This window comes from Phoca vitulina, unplaced genomic scaffold (genome assembly GCF_004348235.1).
Source record: "Phoca vitulina isolate PV1807 unplaced genomic scaffold, GSC_HSeal_1.0 scaffold45, whole genome shotgun sequence".
NCBI classification, from domain to species: Eukaryota; Metazoa; Chordata; class Mammalia; order Carnivora; family Phocidae; genus Phoca; species Phoca vitulina.
In genome coordinates, this window is record NW_022589748.1 from 9,779,347 (window position 1) to 9,802,402 (window position 23,056).

Below are 23,056 nucleotides of genomic sequence, written 5' to 3' on the forward strand. Positions count from 1 at the left end.
CTTTCTTTCTTTCTTTCTTTCTTTCTTTCTTTCTTTCTTTCTTTCTTGTCAGAGAGAGAGAGTGCACACAAGCAGTGGGAGAAGCAGGCTCTCCGCTGAGCAGGGAGCCCAATGCAGGACTCGATCCCAGGACCCTGGGATCATGACAGGAGCTGAAGCTCAGAAGCTTAACCGACTGAGCCACCCAGGTATCCCTGGACATGGACATGTGTTTCAATTCTCTCGTTTGAAGAACTGTCAGAATGTTTTCTAAAGTGGCTGCACCATTTTACATTCCCACCAACAGGGTATGACTGTTCTAATTTCTTCATACCTTTACCAACAGCTGCTATTATTTGTCTTTTTATTATAGCCATCCTAGTGGCTGTGAATTTGTGGTTGTGATTTGCATTCCCTTGATGGAAACCGATGTTGAACATCTTGTGTGCTTATTGGCCATTTGTACATCATCTTTGGATAAATGTCTATTCAAGTTCTTTACCCATTTTTTAATTGGACTATTTGACTTTTTGCTGTGGAGTGGCAAAAGTGTTTCTGTATTCTACATAGAAGTTTCCTATGATTTGCAAAAATTCTCTCTCATTGTGTGGATTGTCCTTGTACTTTCTGGGTGCCCTTTGAAGCGCTAAAGTTTTCAATTTTGAGGATATCTCATTTATCTATTTTTTTCTTTAGTTGCTTGTGCTTTGTGAGCCATACATAAGAAACCATTTCCTAATCTAAGTTCATGAAGATTTGTGCCTGTTTTTATCTAAGAATGTTAGAAACATAAAGTTTACAACCTAGTTATAAGCTTATAAGCTTAAAATTTAGAAAACTTTTGGGGCACCTGGGTGGCTGAGTCAGTTAAGTGTCTAACTCTTGATTTTGGCTCAGGTCATGATCTCAGGGTCCTGGGATGGAGCTCCACAACTGGCTCCGCACTCAGCAGGGCGTCTGCTTGAGGATTCTCTCGCTCTCCCTCTGCCCCTCCCCCCCAACCCCATGTGCTCTCTCTCTCTCTCTAAAAATAAATAAATCCTTTTTAAAAATTAAAAAATTTTTTTGTAAACTATAAACATTTTGGGGCGCCTGGGTGGCTCAGTTGGTTAAGCAACTGCCTTCGGCTCAGGTCATGATCCTGGAGTCCTGGGATCGAGTCCCGCATCGGGCTCCCTGCTCAGCGGGGAGTCTGCTTCTCCCTCTGACCCTCCCCCTCTCATGCTCTCTCTCTATCTCATTCTCTCTCTCAAATAAATAAAATCTTAAAAAAAAAAAACTATAAACGTTTTATAGCTAAAAGCTCTTATATTTGGATCTTGGATCCATTTTGAGCTAACCTTTGTATGTGTTTGAGAGAGGGGTCCGATTTCATTTTTTTTTTAAATTTTTTAAGGATTTTATTTATTTATTTGACAGAGAGAGACACAGCAAGAGAGGGAACACAAGCAGGGGGAGTGGGAGAGGGAGACGCAGGCTTCCCACAGAGCAGGGAGCCCGATGCAGGGCTCAATCCCAGGACTCTGGGATCATGACCTGAGCTGAAGGCAGACGCTTAATGACTGAGCCACCCAGGCGCCCCCGATTTCATTCTTTTGCACATGCATATCCCATTATCCCAGCACTATTAGTTAAAAAGAATGTTCTTTCTCCATTGAATTCTCTTGATACCCTTGTTGAAAATAAACTAACTGTAAACATCGTTTATCTCTGGAATCTCAATTGTATTCCATGAAGATATACATAGCTATCTATCTATCTGTCTATCATCTATCTCTACTTTCTTTATGCTAGTACCACACTATTTTGCTTATTGTAGCTTTGTAGTAAGTTTTATCAAGACCTGTGATTCCTCCAACTTATTCCTCTATTTCAAGTTTTTCTGGATTCTTTGCATTTCCATATGAATTTTAGGATCTGCTTGCCAATTTTTGTGAAAAATAAAAAGAAGCTAGGATTTTGATGGGGATTGCATTGAATCTGTAGATCAATTTGAGAAGTATTGCCATCTTAACAATATTAAATCTTCTGACCCATGAATTTGGGATTTAAAAAATCTATTTAGGGATGCCTGGGTCAGCCGGTTAAGTATCTGTCTTCAGCTCAGGTCATGATCTCAGGGTCCTGGGATCGAGCCCTGGGTCCAGCTCCCTGCTCAGTGGGGAGTGTGCTTCTCCCTCTCCCTCTGTCCCTACACCATACCCCACTCGTGCTCTCTCTCTCTCAAATAAATAAATAAAATCTTTTAAAAATATGCAGAATTACATTAATTGAAGTATGCCTGGCTGGCTCCAGTTGGAAGAGCATTCAGCTCTTGATCTCAGGGTCATGAGTTTGAGACCCACAGTGGGTGTAGAGGTTACTTAAAAAAAAAAATTTTTTTTTTTAATTACATTAATTGATTTTGGATGTTAAACCAACCTTGCATTCCTGAGAAAAATCCCACTTGGTAATGCTGTATAATAATTTTTATTTATTTATTTTTAAAGATTTTATTTATTTATTTGACAGAGAGAGAGAGACAGCGAGAGAGGGAACACAAGCAGGGGGAGTGGGAGAGGGAGAAGCAGGCTTCCCGCCGAGCAGAGAGCCCAATGTGGGGCTCGATCCCAGGACCCTGGGATCATGACCTGAGCCGAAGGCAGACGCTTAATGACTGAGCCACCCAGGCGCCCCTAATAATTTTTATATATTGCTAGATTTGGTTTGTTAGTATTTTGTTGAGGATTTTTTAAGAAATACACTTGTAGTTTTCTTTTCTTGTGATGTCTTTGTCCAGTTTTACTATCTGGATAATGTCCGGTCTAACTTCTGGCCTTCACTTTTCTCCCGCCCTAACTTCCTTTACCTCCCTGGCTCTCTACCAGGACCGTCCCAGGTAGTGAGTACATCCTGGGAATGCCAAATCATAGGCCCTGCTGCTGCAGCAGCAGCTGGTATCCCTCATCAGTCTGTACTATAGACCACAGTCATCACTCCCTACCCAGCCAAATGGCTGGGATAAATTACGGGCTTCTCACAGGAGAATGCTCCAGGACCAGGGTTGAGGATGAGATAGGGGAAGGCAGCAAGCTTTGTAGGCAGGGCAGTGATTCTGGATTCAACCAAGATTTGGAGGCCAGTTCTCAATTATCTACACATAGTCCCCTCTCAACAGAAATCCCTCCACCTGGAGCCTGCCTTCCTTTCAGTCCCTAGCCCTGCTCTGACCTCATCTACCTACTCCTACTCAGCAAGCTCCAGCAAACAAATTTGTTTGTTTCTTCCCAGGCTTGGGGCCTTTGCACTTGCTCCTCCCTGGGGATGGAACACACTGCCCCAGATTTGCCCATCCATGATGCTCTTTCTCTTCATTCAAGTCTCAGCTCCAGTCATACTGTATTAGGTTTCTATTCCTGCATATTAAATAACCACAAACTTAGCATCTTAAAAACAAAACCCATTTTTTAAGATTTATTTATTTATTTGAGAGAGAGAGAGAGAGCACGCACCAACAGGGGGCAGAGGGAGAAATAGACTCCCCACTGAGGACGATCCCAGCACCGAGATCATGACCTGAGCTAAAATCAAGAGTCGGATGCTTAACCTACTGAGCCACCCAGGCGCCCCACTCATTTCTTATTTCATAGTTCTATAAGTCAGAAGTCCAGGCTGACTCAGCTGGGTCCTCTACTTAGGGTCTCACAAAACTGAAGTCAAGGTCTTGGCCAGTCTGGGTTCTTATCTGGAGGCTCTCGCATAGAGTCCACTTTCAGACTTACCCAGGTTATTAACAGAATTCAGTCCCATTTGGCTGTAGAACTCAGGTCCCTGTTTTCTTTCCTGGCTGTCAGTCAGAGGTTGATCTCAGCTTCTAAAGGCCATCTACATTCCTTGGCTGGGATCCCTTCAAAACTGGCAATGGCACATCAAATCCTCCTCTTTCAAATTTCTCTGACTTCTGTCTTCCTCTTCTGTTGCTAGCTGGAGAAGCTTCTCTGCTTTCAGAGTTCATGTAATCACATTGGGTCCACCTGAATAATTCAGGATACTCTCCCTATCTTAAGGTCAACCAATTAGTAAACTTAATTACATGTGCAAAGTCCCTTTTGTCATTTAAGGTAACATATTCATAGAGATTAGGGCATGGAATCTTTGGGGGCCATTATTCTCCTTACTATAGTTCACCCTCTAGCCCTCAAAGATTTGTCTGTTCCACAAGCAAAATACATTCACTTCCTCCCAAAGTCCCTAAAAGTCTCATCCCATTACAGCATCAAGTCGGAGTCCAAAAAAATCTCATACAAATCTTATCAAGTCCAAAGTCCTAAATCTCATTATCTAAAAGTAGATGCAGATGAGGCTCTGGGTATAATCCTTCCTAGAGCACAATCCCTACCATCTGTGGACCTATGAAACTAAACGAGTCATGTACTCCCAACGTGCAATGGTGGGACGTGCATAGGATAATAGTTATAGACATTCTGGTTCAAAATGGGGAGAAATGGAAGGTAAAAAGGAGTCACTGATCCAAAGCAATTCCAAAATCCAGCTGAGCAAATTCCCTTAGGTTTCCAGTTCTAGAAGGAATCCTCCAGGGCTCTGTTCTGCCCTGAGCTCTCAGGTCTGTCCTTTGGATTAGTCACCTTCTCTAAGAAGCCATTCCTGACTACCCGTTAGCACACCCATCTCCAACCGCTTGCCATTTTTTGTCATACATGTCATGGTTTTGGAATATCTTAGTTATTTCTTTACTTGTCCTTTCCACTAAAATAAAAACTCCACGAAAGGCAGAGACCTTGTCTGTATTTTCACCTCTATTTCTCCAGCACTTTCCATAATATCAGGTACATAACTCTTGCTCAGTATTTTATGAATATATGAAGAATGACTTAAATGTGGAATGGGGCGGTATGGTAGGCTAAACAATGGCCCCCTAACCATGTCCACATCCTAATCCCTGGAACCTGAGAATGTTGCCTTAGATGACAAAAGGGACTTTGCAGGTGTAATTAGGAATTGTAAAATGGGAGATTATCCTGCAGTATCTGGATGGGCTCAAAGTAATCAGAAGCATCCTTATAAGAGGGAGACAGGAAGGGCGCCTGGGTGGCTCAGTTGGTTAAGCGACTGCCTTTGGCTCAGGTCATGATCCTAGAGTCCCGGGATCGAGTCCCACATCGGGCTCCCTGCTCAGCAGGGAGTCTGCTTCTCCCTCTGACCCTCCTCCCTCTCGTGCTCTCTCTCATTCTCTCTCTCGCAAATAAATAAAATGAATAAAATCTTTAAAAAAAAAAAAAAGAGGGAGACAGGAAGGTCAGAATCAGAGCAGAAGGTGATGTGACAACGGAAGCTGAGCATGGAAAATGTTCTTTGAAGTGGAGGATGAGGCCACTAGTCAAGGATGCAGGCATCCAACAGAAGCTGAAAAAGGCAAGCAAACAGTTCCTCCAGAAGGAGTCAGCCCTGCCAACTCCTTGACTTTAGCCCAGTGAAACTAATATTGGATTTCTGATCTCCGGAGCTGTAAAAGCATAAATGCGTGTTGTTTTAAGCCACTACATTTGTAGTACTTTGTAACAAGAGTAATAGGAAATTAATACAATTGGGATGGGTTAACATGGGTAGTGTGTGGCTGTGACTGCTGATGGTCCCCCAATATTCATCCTTCCAAGGTTAGCTTGTTTCCTGGGAATAGTTCCCCAGGTCCCCTAGAACTTTTATCCAGACAAAAAGCTTGCCCAGGGTGAAGATTGTATTTCTTGGCCATGTGACTACATTCTGGTCAATAGGATTACAGCAGAAATTCTCAGTGCAACTTCTGCAATTTAGGGTAAAGGACAAGCCATCCCCTTCACTTTTCTGCTTCACAAGGGCTAAACTGTGGAAGTGGTGATGGACCATCTTAGACCATGTGGGTGAGGGCAATATCCCAGGGATGGAACGGGAACAAGATAAATAAAAGAATTTATTATTGGGGTGCCTGGGTGGCTCAGTTGGTTAAGCGTCTGCCTTTGGCTCAGGTCATGATCCCAGAGTCCTGGGATCGAGCCCCACATTGGGCTTCTTGCTAAGCTGGGAGTCTGCTTCTCCTTCTCCCTCTGCCCGCCACTCCCCCTGCTTGTGCTCTCTCTCTGTCAAATAAATAAAACCTTTAAAAATTATTATTATTATTTTTATTATTATTCATTGGTCCTGATGACTTCATGCAAAGACCCACCATACTAATTTGGACTTTTATCTAAGAGAGAAATAAACTCCTACCTTGTGTAAGCCATGGTTAGTTTGGGTCTCTGTTTCATGCAGATGTACCCATAGGCAAAAATACAGAATTTCCACTTATTATCCATTATGTTGGGGCTTCTTGGAAGGGCAGACATCCATGCAATTAAGGCAAGTTTGGGTTTTATTGTTTTTCCTTTTGGACAAGTCCCTTGTAATGGTGCCATTGTGGTCTTAGGACATATGTGAGATTGGCATTTACTAGGCACCAAGTTGATGCTAGAAGGTCTGGGGCCCCATCCCCCAGATGTTTTTCTAGTTCATATAAGCAGCTACCACAAGTTGCCAAGAACCAGCAAGAATCAAGAAGGCTCACTGGACCTGAGGGTAAATATCTCTAAACAAGGGGCAAGCCTCAGACCTTAGAGAGCCACTGCAGCTCATTTTGGTATTTGTCTTGATGATAGGAAAGGAGAACTACGCGGCGCCTGGGTGGCTCAGTTGGTTAGGCTTCTGCCTTCAGCTCAGGTCATGATCTCAGGGTCCTGGAATCAAGCCCTGCATCAGGCTCTCTGCTGGGTGGGGAATCTGCTTCTCCCTCACACTCTCCCTCTGTGCTCTCTCTCTCTCAAATAAATAATTAAATCTTTAAAAAAAAATAGGAAGGGAGAACTGAATAGAGAATCTCTGCAACATGGAGGGAGCTTTTATCAGTCAGCTAGGATCAAATTATGCTGCAGTAACAACCATCCCAAAATTTCAGTGGCTCACAACAAATGTGTTTTTCTTTTCTTTTTTTTTTATTTGCTAATGTTTATATCAGTACACTAAAACTAAATTTTAGAGACACTGGATATCATTAGTTTGGATACCATTAGTTTATTATAAAAGAGAGAAATGAAAATTATTTACATGATGAAAGATTTCACAACTTCACTGGAATGGGCAGCTTCACTTTGTGCCATTTTAATAATGATTTCAGGGGCGCCTGGGTGGCTCAGTCAGTTAAGCAGCTGCCTTCAGCTCAGGTCATGATCTCAGGGTCCTGGGATCAAGCCCCACATCGGGCTCCCTGCTCAGCGGGGAGTCTGCTTCTCCCTCTCCCTCTGCTGCTCCCCCTGCTTGTGCTCTCTGTCTCTCTCTCTGTCAAATAAATAAATAAAATCTTTTTAAAAAAAATAATGATTTCAGTCCACACACTTTCCAAGAATGTCACCATCTCTAAGTAAGAAATAATCCTTGTCATCTAGAACTACTTTGGTGCCTCCATATTCTGGGAGAAGAATTTTATCTCCAACTTTCACACTAACTGGTTGAATCTCTCCACCCTTTCCTTTAGAGCCCAATACAACAGCTACTACTGTTGCTTGCAACACTTTTCCTTGAGATTTTTCTGGAAGCATAATACCTCCTTTGGTTACAGTTTCAGCTGCACTCCTTTCAACTAAAACTCGGTCAAAGAGGGGAAGAAACTTTCTAAACGCCTGCCCTGCCATGACTCCAGACACCGCAGTTTGTACTCTGCTCTGGAGCTGCCGCCCCAAATGTGTTTTTCTCACTCATATTCCATGTCCTCTGTTGGGGGAGGCCACCGAGAGGATATGACTGCCAGTTGACCTGTGAGCAGCACCCCCATAATCAAAGGTTCCTCATACCCCTTCCGTGTCCTTGGAATGTACTTGCCTTCCCTGTGCCCAGAGACTGCCCCAAGAATGCAGCTTTGAGAGAGCACCGTGTTGTTGAGACCATCTGGATGGTATACATGACTGAACCCAGTTAAGGCCTCTATATAAAACATTTTTTTAAGAAGGCTCCATGCCCAGTGTGGGGCTTGAACTCATGGCCGTGAGATCAAGAGTCACATGCTCTACTGACTGAGCCAGCCAGGCACCCAAGGCCTCTATATAAATTTTTAAGATTTGGTGGGAGCTGAAAAAAAAAAAAAAAAAAAAGATTTGGGGGGGATGCAGAGATCTACTCCTCTGGTGGCTGCCCAAGACAAGCCTTGCATGTAAGTCCCCTTGCTTCTTAACCCCGCCATGTACCGATCTGCAGTGGTCTGCCTCTTTGTTCAATCTCTCCGTGCTCTCTGTGTACAGGGGCTGGTTTCAGATTTCACTTGGGAAGCTCCTGAGGATGTTATGAACCAACATCCTCCATGGGACAGCTGTTGCTCTGTTCTACATCATCTTCATTCCAGAATCTAGTCTGAAGGAACAGCTTCAATCTGGAATTTTCAATCTCAAGACAAAGAAGAGAAGAAAGGTGTCAGGCCCCATGATGGTTCTTAAAGCTTCCTCTTGGAAGTAGTACATGTTACTCCTACTCGAGTTCCATGGCCTAATGCAAGCCACATACCCAAAGCTGATGTCAGTGGAGTAGGGATATATGATCTTTTCATATGGCGGGGCCCCACAGAGAGGGTTAATGAATGAGGGTTTTTGAAAGATTGTGAAATCCTCTTAGTCTGCCTTCTTTGTCACAAATACGGCCTTTGTGTTTCTTCTACATCAAAATAAACACATATCCTTCCCCAGGGAGACCACCCAAATGACCCATCTAATCATGGTATCAGGGCTCTGTAGCTCAGGGGTTAGAGCACTGGTCTCGTAATCATGGCATCAGGCTCAAGTCCAGGACCACTAATAGTCTCTATATCAGGTCCAGAGGTGGCTTCTCTTGAGCCAGAGACCTATGAACCAAAATGATCACCATCATCACCATCATCACAAGTTACCTCCCCACACACATCCAACATATGAAGTGGAACAGGGACAGGATAATAGCAGTAAACACTCCCATTTAGAAGGAAGAATGGGAGACACACAGCACTTACTGGTCCATAGTAATTGCAACATCCTGCTGAGCAGATGTGGCAAAGGCCCCCCACCTTTACCTGGGAGTGGGATTGCTTCCTGGGACTAGTTCCCTAGTTCCCGTAGAGTAGCTCATCCTTTCCCATTTATTCTCCCTGGCCACATTTAAGAAAACATTGGAGGTTATGCCCTTCTGAGGCAAAGCAGCTTTCCGTCTCCTTTATGCCCATAGAAATTTGGGAACCCTCAAGGTCTTGAACATTCATGGTCTTTTAAAAATCCAACCTAGTGGCTTTTTGTGTGGAGGGAAAGCAGCTTCTTATCTATTTGATTCCAGTCAGTTCTATGGGCTAACTGCCAAACCCACAATTCTCTTCCGACATGCCTCTCTTTAGACTTAATTGTAAGCAAATGGAACCTACTAACTCCTTTGGGAATTGTACTCTTAATCTCGCTTTTCTGAATCACCTTGACTAACTGAAAGGCTTTACTGGGAACCACTCTGACCAATTCAGAAGTTTCTACAAAAGGCATGAGAGCCATACATTTGATAAGACCCTTGCCACAAAGATTAATTTCACTCAAACTTTTCAGCTTAAGGGCCTTGTCAACTGTATCTTTCACTGGTTAAAAATGTAGATCACCTTCCTGGAGTTTCTATAATCTCTTCCATTTCTTTTTTTTTTTTTTTAAGATTTTATTTATTTATTTGACAGAGAGAGACACAGCGAGAGAGGGAACACAAGCAGGGGGAGCGGGAGAGGGAGAAGCAGGCTTCCCGCGGAGCAGGGAGCCCGATGCGGGGCTCGATCCCAGGACCTGGGGATCATGACCTGAGCTGAAGGCAGACCTGAGCCACCCACGCGCCCATCTCTTCCATTTCTGCTTAAAAACTGGCCAATTATTTTCGGAGTCATCTCTTTCTTACAGTAACTTGTCAAATGCACCCCCAAAGCAATCAAGTCATGCTACTAATATTCTTTCTCAAATTCTTTTTTCCCTAAAGCCCCAAGCTCATTTGGACATTATGTATATCCTTACTTATTTCCAGCCTACCATTTAACCAAATGCTTCTCCACTGCCTAACACACATCACCATCTTTCCAACTTCCGCTAATGGTCCTCATCAGCCGCTGCCTAGCTCCAGAGCCAGTGGCACATAATTCAGGTTCATTTTTAATGTGGTAGCACCCACTTCTGGGTACTGGTTCTGTGACAGTTGGTTTAGACTTATTCTGATGTGGCAACAACTATTCTCCAAATATCAGCGGTTTGCAGCAAGTGGGAAAAGAAAAGGCAAGCTGCCAGGCTACTTACTGACACTTAAATATCTGAAAGTGATACTTTACATTTCTACTCGCATCCCATTGGCCAAAGCAAGACATATAGCCAAGCCTACTATAGGTGGGGCACGAATGGATATAATCCCATAGTGAGTGATCCAGTAGAAAGGACAGTATATATTTGGAACAATAATACAGTCTATCACAGGGCTGTGATATCACGAGAAATGTCAATCACTGAGCCCGTCCACTCCTCCTTTATACACACTCCGCGGCAGTGTTTTGTACCATGTAAACACTTCACATACATCGTGGTCAAGGGTAAAGTCTTGACTCGAGCTAGACAATTTATAGGCTGGTCAAAGTAGCCTGACCCAGACCAGTCAGGTTCTTTTTCCTGGCAATCTGAACCATAAAATATCGAGTGAATGAGGCAATAAGCGGGGAGAGCTACAGCTGAAAAGTTATGATGCAAGATGGATTTGGAAAAGCCACACCCAACCAAGACCCTGTTCCCTGAAAGTTGGGCTGAGAGCAGCCAACACAGGATTTCAGTGCAAAACCTGCCCTTAACTCCTCATTTAGGTCAGCTCCCCGCAGGGAAAGGGTATACACAGGGGAGCCTGTGAAATCTCCAGTGCATGGGTCCACCTGACTGCTAGGTCTGCCCCAAACTTTGCCACTCATCTGTTCAAAAACCTTCCATGTGTCCCCTAGCCCCCAGGAAAAGTTCAAACTACTGGGCCTGGCATCCAAGGCCTCACTCGGCCATCTAGTTACGTCTGTCAGGAGGTTCTGGACCACTTCCTGGGTGAGACAGACAGGTAAGCACGCTTTCAGGGGTGGCGCCGGCCAGCAAAGCCAATACAAGGTCACATACCGCACACAGACACCCAGGTGCGTAGATGTGACGCAGTCCCGGCATAGATCTGATCATCTCTATCAGATCCCAGTAGGTGCCAGTGGGTTGTGCAGTCTTCCTCTGAAGGCAGAAAGGTGAGGGGGTGGACAAAGGCGACCAATAGGGCAGAATTCCGCTGAAGATGCAGGCCGCAGGGGAAGAGATGGAGAATTAGGGAAGCCCGGAGGCCCCGTATCCAAATCAGTCTACTAGTGGGGCAGGATCCGTCTGGCCCCGCAGTTTTCCCAGCGAGTGGACATTCAGGTTGTGTTTGCACACTGGTGAGAATGAGGAGCTCTTTCCTGAGGTATCTAGGGCTTCATCTGTACACAGGACACACGAGCTCAGGCAGGACGAAGGCGCGGGTACCCTTCCAGACTCGTGCAGCTGCCAAGTTCAGCGGTTAGGGAGGGGGACCCAGCCACGCCTTCTCGGGTGATGTCCCTGACTCACCTACCCGGGTCAGACCCTCTCAAGCCCGTGCCCCCTCCGCCTCATTTAGAGGTTTGATCATGCCCCGCCCTGTGATCCAATCACTTTTGGGTGCGACAGAGGACTCGCTGAGGCCCCTCCCATATCCGCGCAAGGCTAATTGTGGTTTAATACCCAGGGCTCACTCCCCCAGGAGGTCCCTGGAAGTCCTACAGACCAATCCTGATGCTCCTTAGGAGCAACATTTGTTCCGCGGGCCAATCATTTTCCACTTGCAGCCAGGCCACGCCCCCTACACGAGGGGCCGAGCCAAGGCTCGGACCTGGCGCAGGCGCCTTGCAACAGCCAAGCCAGGGTCGCTCGAGGGCCACTGGGAGGCGCTGCAGGCGGGTTCCCAGGTGGAAGGAGGCAAGCAGGCAGGGGTCACTGGGGCCTAATCCCGCCCTCTGGCTCCTCCCCCAGGCCGGGTCCAGGGGCGGGGTCCGAGACTGCACCAAGGACATCACGTCCAGCCCTTCTATGACTCGCGGCACCCCAGCACCCGAAGCAAGCGGTACTGCGGCCAGATGGGCGGGGCAAGGGCAGCCTGGAGCAGCAGCAGGGGCCTGTGGCATCGAAAGAGGGATGGGACGCGGTGGCTGGAACCCGGCCCCCAGACCTTGTTTGGGGGTCAGGCGCCGCCCCACTCCAACCAGGCTTCGGAGCCAGGAGCTAGCCTACTCCTGAAACCAGGTGTCTGGGGACAGGTGCCATACCCAGCTCTGGAAACCAGGCTTCTGGACTCGGAACTCTTAGAAATTTAGAGCTGGGGCCTGGAGCTTAGGTGCCTCCGAGAAACCAGGGATCAGGCTCCTCCCCCTCTTCTACTGCTTCAGCCACATAGCTCCCCAGTAACCAGGTGTGTTGATCCAGAGTCCCTGGCTCTCTAGGCCAGACTCTTAGGTCAAAGGCTATGCCTTTTTCTGGGCACAGGGCTGCTCCCCTCTGCCTGGCAACTCTCCCCCTGCTTCTTCCCATACTGGCTCCTCCTCATTTAATGTTCCACTCAAATGTCACCCCTTCTGAGACAGGCCTTTCCCTGTTCACTGTATCTGAAGTAACAGCCTCCATTACTCACGGTGCCTCTTCCCGGCCTCAGGAATACCCGATGCCCACACACATCTCACCTATGTCCCAGCCTGGCCTGGCCCAGCTTCACTGCTCTAGGGTTAGGGGCTCCCAGTAGTCTTTCCCCAAGGACAATACTGAGCCAGATGCGGGTGTTAGCCCCTCCCTGTCCCACCTGTTCCTACGGAGAGAAGGGCAGTGCCAGCTTGCTGTGGTCACAGCACCTAGAACGGTCTGATTTGAGTCTCCCTCGGCTGGGCCTGGCCCCAAGGATGGCCAGGAAAAGGGGAGGCTGGACGCCTGAAGGGCCTGGGCCGGCCCTTCCAGGAACACACATGCACATGGCAGTCTCCAAGCACTTTTTTTTTTTTTTTAATTTCTTACAAAACCGTGTGTCCCAGCCAAACAGGACGCTGCAGGCCGTCCCCCAGGCATTGTGGCCTGAGTGGGGAAGCCCCCATGAATGAGAGGCTGGCAACCCCAGGAGAACTGTCCGCCCCTCTGCTCAGGGCCAGTGTGAGGAAGGGGGTCCCGCTGGAGGCTCTGTCCTGCCCTCCCCCCTCAGCTGCTGGGAGAGAGGGCAGGCCTGGGTCTCTGGTGCTCTTAGTGCCTGCAAGGGAAGGAGGGAGAAGAGGGTCTGAGGGGACGAGGAAAGGCTGGGGCCTGGGATGAGGCAGGCCAGGGGGCAGGCCCACAGTATCTCACCAAGAACGTGCGAAGCTCTCAAACCAATGTGGCGATACCAATGATGACTGCCACAATGACGACAGTGACAGACACACAGATGGCGATCAAGACTTTCTTCTGCAGGAGAGGAGTTCAGGGAAACTCACTCAGGAGGGGAGGGAAGGCCACCAGGGCCGGGGAGGGGAGGGGAGAAGAGGGGAGGGGAGGGGAGGCTCACCTTCCGAGCCTTCTTCTGGTTTTCGAGGGCAATCTTGACATGTTCCTGCCCGCGTTCCACATAGTCTGCTGAGCTCAGGATGTTCTTCTCAATCCGGTTGATCATCTCCCCCTGCTCAGAGGAGGGGGTGGTTCAGGCAGGTAGGGATGACCAGGGGTAGAGGGCCCAGCAGCCCCTCTGCTTGCTCTCGCTAGCCGCCTGAAGGACGTCTGCCGGCAGCGAACACAGCACTAACAAAGGTGTGGGGCAGGACCACATCTGACAAAAGTTCGCACACCTGAGGGTGGCTTCCGGACTCCCTTTTATCATGTGGTCCCGTCCGCCCTGCTCCCTTACCCCCTACAACCTTCATTTGCTGTGGTAGCTTGGAGCCAAGTGCTCATACCTTTTCACAGAGGGTGAACTTTTGTCCCTTCGTAATCTGTCTGCATTTGCCCATTCTTCTAGGCCTGCCTCTCAACAGCTGTGAAGCCCTCCCCATCCCTGCCTCCTCATGGCACCGCCAGCCTTCAGGTCCTAGTACTCCTACTGAATGAAATCCCTCCCCCAGTGGCCCCAAGGCCACTGGCTGCAGCACTAGGGGTCAGCTCCTCCAGGACGGGGCTGGAAGCTTACCTCACCCCATGAAACCAGGGGCAGCGGAAGACCACCACCTCCCACCCCAACCTCATACAGATTTGCGGAGGCAGGCCCTCTGAGGAGTGAGGGCCAGCCTGGGGGGCGGGGGGGACAAAAGCCTCGGGGAGAGAGGCTGGAGGGTGGAGATGGGCCGACAGTCACAGCGGGGGTTCTGACTGAACACGGTCTCACGTCAAGCCCAGCCGGCCATCTTGGGTGCCCACCTGCATTTCCACTTCAGTAGCCAGAAAAGTGAAGATCTCATGAAGTTCACGGATACTGCGTTCAAGCTGCTGGATCTCACTGTGCCGGGCAGAGATCTCATTTAGGGCCTGTCGAGTCACCTGTGTGTCCTTCAGTATCTGGGGAGTGGATAGGAACGGACAGACAGGTCACGGGGAACCCGGCAGCAGGTCAGAAGTTCCTGTTGAGCTCTCAGGCAGCCCTCGGGCTTAGAACTGGGGCTGGGGCCCCGATGAGTGACTCTAGGCCTGCTAACTCCTTCCCCTCCGGGCCTCCGTATCCCCTCAATCAGAGAAGATGAGAGTCCCAGAAGAGGGAGGCTAGCTGTGGCCACTCACATTGGACACAAACACCTCGCTCTGCCCACTGTCCAGCATCTGCTCCAGCTCCTCATCAGACACCATTCCAGCATTCGCTGTGAAGGAAAAGGCCAGGCTCAGAGCTGGGTCAGGTTACCTGACCCTGGAGGCCAGACGCCACAACTCACTGATCTTCAGCTGCCGCCGAATCCGCTCCACGTTCTTCTCCCGGTATTCGGACTGCGTCAAGTTGCACTTGTTGATGAGTTCCACGAATTGCTGGGACAGGACCCCGTGCTAGTGGTAGAGAATATAGGCTGGGCACCCCAGAAGGATTTGGCCTCAACATCCCCACAGGTACAGCGAGCAAACAGCGTAAGCTGTTCTAGGTGCCTGCCCCCTTGACCACCATTCTCTCAAAGTAAAAGCCAAAGCCCTTACCAGGGCTTATGAGGCCCTGCATGACCTTCCCTTTCCCCCATTTCCCCTGTGACCTTACCTCCTCCAGCCGTTCCCTCCCTCACTCCCTCCAACCATGGTGGACTCCTCCCCCCTCGCCCACCAAAGCCACCCCCACCTCAGACTTCTGCATTCACTGCTCCCTGGGCCTAGAATGCTCATGCCCCACAGAGGTCACCTTCTGCCATCCAAGTACTAACCAGGCCCGACCCTGCTTAGCTTCCGAGATCAGATGAGATCGGGCGCGTTCTGGGTTGAGGTCAGCTTCTGAATGAGGTTTTCTCTACCTTACTAAAACTGCAACCTGCCTTCTCCCAGCACTCTCAACCCCTCTTCTCCTCAGTTTTCCCCTTAATGCTTAACTCTGTTCTAAAATAATGTACATATTCACTATGGTGTTTGTCTCTCCCCACCAGAACGTAAGCTCCATGAGGATAGGGTTCTTTGGTTCACTGCTGGATCCCCAACAGCTAGAAAAGGGTCTAGCACACAGTAGGCATTCAATAAATACCTGTGAATGCTTGCTGAACACCAGCCTCACTGCTTAGACTAATATACCTGGAGGTCAGTCCATTGCCTAGATTTTACAGGTCCAGCTGCGCCCTCAGCCTCTCACACCGATGACCACCACAGGCTCCCCCTGAAACATCTTCTCATCCTGTCCATTCCCCTGTTGCCTTCAATGTGTTCATTCCTTGGAGCTCCTTCCTCAGAGACATATCTGCTCTCCTGCCTTCAGCTGCACCCTTGCAAGATGCCCAAACTGCTCTACCTTCAATCTAGGGGACTTGCTGAGCTCTGGGCCCACCTACTCCAACTCTGACCTCCAGGAAGTCAAATTACTCCTCACTGGGCACCCGGGGTGGGGGGGTGGGCAGTTAGATCACCTCAAATCTCCTTACTAAGACGTTGATTCAGTGACCTTCCGCCTCCAGGGAAGTTCCTCTTCCTGACTTCCTGAATTCCACCCATGGGGCAGAGCATGTCCCTGTCACATGGGCAGGAAACCTCCCAGTCATTTATGACTGTTCCCCCTTCTTCCCTGGGCAGGGATATTAGCTACCACCCTATGTGAGTAATGTCTTTGTCATCTAGTCAAGCTTGACTCCCCATCTTGGTTTCTAGAAAGCATGCCTTCCACAGCCAAACCCAGGTCATATCTGGGGACTCAGCAACTTCTCATTAAATGGACAAGGTGACAGGATGTTAAGTGGACTGGGAGTCGGGAGTCTTGACCTTGGGCAAGTCCTTTTTCTCTCTCAACCTCAGTTTCCCCATTTGAAAACCATCAGGTTGGACTTGATCTCTAAGAGCCCTTCCTCCTTACTTCGGCCATCTAATGATCTATGAAACCCTTGCAAAATGTCTTAGTTCTGGGAATAATAACCCACCTGGGTTTTTCTCATCCTTGTGTTGACTGAGTTATAATTCTCATCAGCTTCCTCATTCTGGGGCTCTATGGCTGTGGGAAGATACAAGGGTATTAGTGGGGAAGGGGATTTGATCTGTGATTTCGGAAAATCATGTGGGAACCAGGACACAGGGCCAGGGCCATACCCCATCCATATAACAGAGAGGTGCTTATCTCCATGGGATTCTTTTGGGAATTATAATTGATCATAAATGACTAATTCTGAGCCTCTGATGGGAGAAAGTATATTTTTCTTTGCAGTACATCAGAGAATTCCCACAGGTGTACAAAGGCCTCTTGAGAAACCCCCATCTGCCTGTCCAAACAATGCACATTGGGCAGCAAGAATTGTAGGAGTAAATAGTTTCCTTTCAAATAAAGGAGTTCGAGAAGCAGGCATGTGCCATGCAAAGTAGGAAGCCAGGAGAAAGAGATTCTAGGCCTAGGCCTGCTGTGTGACCTGGATACATCACTGGCCTCTCTGGGCCACACACTCCCCAGATATACCAGGAGCTGGGCTGGACCACAGGGAAGGATCTGTCTGAGGCCCTAGGAGCTCACCCTTCAGCTGCGATCGGATCTCCCTCCCCAGCTGTTTGATCTCCTCACGCAGGTTCTGCAGGTCCTGCTTCATACCTGAACAAGAGAAAGCCATGACTCCCAAACAGCAGCCCCTACCTCAACAAACCTCCCTGGCCACCACCTGCATGGAACTACAATCCCCACAATCCCTCCGGCTGGGCTTGCGTTTGCACTTGGGGTTTCACTCACTTTCCTCGGGAAGGGGCGTGGCCAGGATGGTGACCTGCTGCTTCTCCAACTCCCGGACTTTATTCTCCAGCTTGACAATAGTCTGTCGAATTGTCCGGACCTGAGGAAGGTGACCGAGAGGGCTGAAGGAGATAAGGGGGTACTCCAGACCGCGCTGCTCCTCGGGTCATCCAGCCCCCTCGCGAAGACAGGGCAGAGACCCCAGCTTCTTACCTTCTGGAAGAACTCATCGTCCGGGCTCCCCAGCCGTGCCGTGCCCGGGTGTACCACCAGCGCGACCCGTTCCTTGTCCTCATCGTCCGAGCTGTCATCCCCCTGCCAGGGCCGGGGTCACTGGCATCACTTCCTTGCTGTTGCTTTCTCCCCGCAGGACTCACGGACTTCCGGGTCTTTCCTTCCTAGCCCTCAACCACCCCTCCCTGCCCCGAAGACCAGGAGTCCTGTATTCCAGCCAGACCCCGTCCCGTCCGCCCGTGTCCAACCCTGCAGCCCCCACTTCTCACCTGCCTCAGTTCGTGGGTCCTGTCGCGCATGGTGGCCCGAGCTCCCTCTCCCCGGCGCCGGAGCCCCGAGGGCCTCAAGACTAAGTTTGGAACTCCCGTACCGCACTCGCACTCTGACAGTGACACTCCCCTCCGCCCTCACCCTGCGGACCCCCAAACCCCCCCACGAGCCACCAGAGGCTCTGTCCCGGGCACCATCCACAGTCAATGGGAAGAAGCCGACCTCGGGGACCCCCCAAGATTCCACAGGTTGGAATTCCCTTTTCTTTTCCCCCCCTCCCGCACCCGCAGCCTCAGCCCCGCCCCTCTGGGATGATCGGGGCATGCGCACGGGGTCGCGTCTCCTCCTCGCCCGAGGGAGAGGCTGAGGTCGGAAGCTGCGGCGCCCCGAACGGAAGCAAAGCTGCCAGGACGTGAGAACCCGCCCCCTTTGCCGGAACTGTCGCATCTTCCAACGGAAATCTAGTTGCCAAACCGGGTGGGAATGCGTCATTGGTGCGTAATCTAAGAGGCCTTGCATCTCACATCACCCCATGGTGCCCCCCCCCCACGTCACATGACCGGCCCGGTCCCACCTTCGCGGACCACAGAACGTGACGCTTTGATTGTCACGTGTCTCGGCGCTGTCAACTCCGTCTCTGGAACACCCTTCTCCCCACGACGTCTCCGGCACCCTGGCGCCCAAGCTGCGCCCCTCCAGCCCCCACGAAGCGGGGAGGGGGCTGCTGGCTATCCCCAGAGACCTTTTGAGGCAGTGGGTGGTAGGCCCCTTGCTGAATTCGGCTTCATTTCTTTTGGGTCCGGGGGTGTGGGCAGACAGAGAACTTAGAATTCGCGGCTGTCACCATCATGGGACCTTGAAATTCAGAGAATAATAAGATCCAGCGTCAGAGAATTGCAGGGTTTTGTAGGCAGAGAATCTGGGGGTGGAAAGTGACCTCACCCGAGGCAGAAATCTCTTCTCCCGCATACTTCTGGCGCAGCCTCTGACAGGTGGGCGGCTGGCGCCCTGCTTGAACACTGCAGTTCCGCCGCACTCACCACCTTCTGAGCATGAGACCATTTCAGGGCAACTAAAGCTGAGAAAAGTGTCTGTATTTAGGGTCTTTTATATCAGCCTCTGCCTCCCTGCCTCCCCCCATTCCCTCTCTCTCTCTCTCTCTCTCTCTCTTTCTCTCTCTCTCTCATACTCTGTCTCTCTGAGTGGGACAGTGGAAGGGCTTTTGGACATCTGACTCCCAGTCCTGCATGTGGTCTTGAATAACTCATTGCTCTTCTCTGGGACTTAATTTCTCCATTTGACAACTTGGTCTGGTAATTTCTGCCTTGCCTAAGGTAAGAATTGAACAGTATCAAGTGAGGTGAGAAAGACTATGGAAGCATCTTGTGAACTGTTGACGGTTGCTCCCTCTGTGGGCTTTTACGACTGTGGGTTCCAGCTCTCTCTAGGACCACCAGTCCCACCTGCCTCTCTGTTAGCCTCTTGATGGTTTGCCTTCTCAGTTCCCAGCTGTGATCTGGGATTGTTGGTGCCTTTGTTAAATTTCCCAGGATTATGATACTCATTATTGTATTTGTGGTCTCTGGGTGGGATCACAGGGTTTGGAATGGTGGCTTAAGGTCACTGGAAGCTGGGCTTAAAGCCTCCTGGAGTGGTATGTGGAGAGGGTGGGGCGCAGGGTCCATATAGGGAGAATGGCTCTGGAGATGGAGTTCTCCAGAGCTGAGTCCTTATCTCTATTTCATGACTTGGGGGTTATTCCTTTTGGGACCTCTGAACAAGCTTGAAGTGTGTGTTAAGTATATTGGGTCTTGGATGTGTAGGTATTAGGGCTGTGTATGTGTGTTCCTTTCAGTCTGTGGGAAGGTCAAGCCCTACCCAGTCCCAAGGCATGGCAGCCAGTCCGGTCCCCTCCACCTGCAGGTCCATCCTACCAACATCCTACCTATACTGGAGCCAGATGACCTGGGCTGGAATCCCAGCTCATTCACCTCATCATACAACTCTCTAAGGCAAGTTACATAACTTTGCTATGCCTCAGTTCCCTCATTTGAGAAATGGGAACAATAACAGTACCAACCTCAAAGGATTGCCAGAAGGATTAAATGAGATGATATGTGTGAAGTGAATAGAACAGGGCCTGGTACGGACTGAGTGCTATGTAAGTGTTTGCTGCCATTATATGGCAGTGCTGCTGCTGATCGTTACCCTGAGGGGGTGAGCAGCTCCAGTGTCTCCGCACGGATTCCTCTCTGCTCCTTGTCCAGGGTCTCCTTCCGCCTTCCATCTCCTGCACCCCACGGTGCGTCAGGTACGAGGCTGGGGGCCTTGCCAGCTTCTCATGTCTCTCATGTCTCCACCTGGATCTGACACACCATGTATTTTTTTATATTATTTATATTATTTATATTAATTTTATATATTGTCTGTCTTCACTCCTCCTCTCCACGTACCAGAATGGAAGCTCCACGAGGACAGGGATTTTCCCCAGTACCTCCAGGAGCACCTGGCAAATGGTAGCTGGTCAATAAATATTCATGAATGAATGAAATTATTATTTTTAATATTTATAGAGCATTTGCTATGTGCCTGGCACCAGTATTAGCACTTTGTAAATATTAACTCATTTAATTTTCATAAGCAGTTCTATGAGATAGGTACTATTATTGTCCTCATTTTACAGGGGAGGAAACTGAGCCACAGAGGTATTAAGTAACTTGCCGAAGGTTACACACTAGTGAAGGAGAGAGTCGGGATTTGAACCCAGAAAGTGGAGCTCTAGGTTCTGTGCTCTTGTCCTCTCCACTATGATCCAAGGAAAACGTGGGCCGGGGGAAGGCGCACTGTGTCCACCTACCTTTGGGAACTTGCTGCCACCTGTTGATGCCCTGCTTTAGATCATCTGTGGGGAGGAGAGGGGGAAGACTTTGCCTGCAAGACTGAGCCTTCTCCCCTCCCCTGTCACAGGGTCTCTCTTCCACACCTGCTGGGTGGGGCTGACAGCTGGGAGGTTCTTTGTCTTCTTCCCACTCCCTGTTTGCTCTGGCCCCAGGAGCCAAAGATACTCATGCATGTTTCACATAAAGGGCTTCTGTTTATCCTACAAGTCTCTGAGGCGGTTTTTGTGCCGAGCCCCAAGGCCCACGGAGATGAAGCCCCCACAGCTTTCTCCTCATGATTGTGTTTGTGGCCTGACTTTGACCACTCCCTAGAGTTCCATCTGAGAACCTCTCCTCTTCAGACACTACACACAGTCTTGTGGCTTTAACTGGCTCCCAAATCCGTATCTCTAGGCTCACATTTTCTCCTGACCTCCAGATCCTTGAATCCACTTGTCTCCCGGACATCCCTTCCTGGAGGTCCCAGAGGCACCTTAAATTCAACAACATGTTTCAAACAGGATGCATCGTCTCCCCCTGAGAATCTCCTAAACTATCTTCTATTTCTCCTGTTGCCTCTCCACGTGGGTTACTCCTGATCACATGGGCCATAACCTTGGCCTTGAACTTCATTTTAAAAGTGATGGATCACACAGTTTGTCAGGATAAGCTCCCCTAAAAATACTGGAAGAAAATATGGGCAAAAATCCTTTATAACTCTTAGAGTGAGGAAGCCTTTCCAACTCCAACTCAAAACTCAGAAGCTATAAAAGATTAATACATTTGTCTACATGGAAAAAAACTCTGCATGGCAAAAAAACATCAAAGCAAAATCAAAAGACAATAAACTAGGAAAAAATATTTGCAGTTCTTATCATATACAAAGGGTAATCTCTCTGCTATTTAAAGGGCTTGTTCATATTGATAAGAAAGACCAACAGTTCAATAAAAAATGGGCAAAGAACATAACAGATCACAAAAGAGAAAATCCATAAGGCCTTAAACACTTATGCAGATGTTCAACTTCACCCATAATGAGAGAAATGAAAAGACAATGAAATGAAATGAAAAGAAATACTGAAATGCCTTTTTTTCCTTTATTGCATTAGCAATAACCCATTATATCTGACAAAACATTTTGTTTTGTCACTCTTTTGGCAAGACTGTGGGGAAACAGGGACTTTCACCCGTTGTTGGCAGGAATGCAAAATGGTACAACCCAGATAATATTTATCAAAATTATAAACGTATACACACTTTGAGCCAGCATTCTCACTTGTGAAAATCTATCTGAAAACCTACCTGTATCAGTTAGCTATTGCTTCCCAAGAAACCACCTTGATGCTTACTGGCATCAAACAACAATGATGTATTGTTTCTCCAGATTCTAAGGATGGCCGGGTGGTTTTTCTGCTGATCTTATCTTAGGTTACTCACGTGATGGCAGTCAGCGGGCACCTCAGCTGGGGCTGGATGGCCCATCGTGGCTGTCACACTCACTAGTCTGAGACCTTAGCTCTGACGGTTGAGTCAGCTGGGATGGCTGAGCCGCTCTCTCCATGTGGTACTTCATCCTGAGTTTGTTTGTTTAAGTCAGCTCTGTGTCCGATGTGGGGCTTGAACTCACAGCCCTGAGATCAGGGTTGCAGGCTCTACTGAGTGGGCCAGCCAGGTGCCCCCAGCCTGAGTTTCTTCATAGCATAGTGTCCTCATGGTTCCAAAAGGGTGAGAGTAGAAGCTGCAAGGTCTCTTGAGGCCCTGCTCAGAAGCTGTATGACATTACTTCTGCCATATTCAATTAGTCCAAACAAGTCACAAGTCCATGCCAGTGCAAAGGGGGGGGGGGGGAACAGAATTTTAACTCACGATATTTGCCCATGTATGAAATGACATATATATCAGTGTTACTCATTGGATTTTGTTTGCACATTTGTCCATCAGCAGGTAAGCAGCTGTCAAAAAGGATGAGGATGTTCATCCCATATAACGTGAGAGTGCTTTAAAATATCTTGTTAGTCAAATATCAAGGTGTAGAATGAGTATATCATGCTACTGTGGTATAAGAAAAGAAATGTGTCTGTGGGGCATGCACGTCTGTGTGTGTGTATGTGTGTGTGTGTGCGTGTGTGTATGCTTGTATCTTCAAAGAAATCCTGGAAAGTTACAGAAGAAACTAATAAAAGTGGTTCCCTACAGATGTTTCCTGAGAACAAGGTGGTACGCACCATTGTCAAGAGTAAGAATTTTCA

General features: G+C 48.7%; 2 protein-coding genes across 2 annotated transcripts; both read right to left on the bottom strand.

The window, feature by feature from the left end:
• Nucleotides 1-7,323: 7,323 nt before the first annotated feature.
• On the bottom strand, nt 7,324-7,932 carry LOC116648882 (10 kDa heat shock protein, mitochondrial-like). The gene has a single exon (XM_032431215.1). The coding sequence runs from the start codon at nt 7,674-7,676 to the stop codon at nt 7,368-7,370; it is 309 nt and encodes a 102-aa protein (XP_032287106.1). The 5' UTR covers nt 7,677-7,932; the 3' UTR covers nt 7,324-7,367.
• Nucleotides 7,933-12,592: 4,660 nt separating this feature from the next.
• Nucleotides 12,593-18,315, bottom strand: STX4 (syntaxin 4). Its single transcript, XM_032431194.1, has 11 exons — nt 17,928-18,315; nt 17,638-17,739; nt 17,425-17,524; nt 17,215-17,289; nt 16,634-16,704; nt 14,972-15,080; nt 14,823-14,899; nt 14,466-14,603; nt 13,624-13,734; nt 13,425-13,523; nt 12,593-13,329 (listed from the first exon to the last, which is right to left on the bottom strand). The coding sequence occupies exons 1-10, from the start codon at nt 17,955-17,957 to the stop codon at nt 13,443-13,445; spliced, it is 894 nt and encodes a 297-aa protein (XP_032287085.1). The 5' UTR covers nt 17,958-18,315; the 3' UTR covers nt 12,593-13,329; nt 13,425-13,442.
• Between the last annotated feature and the right edge of the window lie 4,741 nt (nt 18,316-23,056).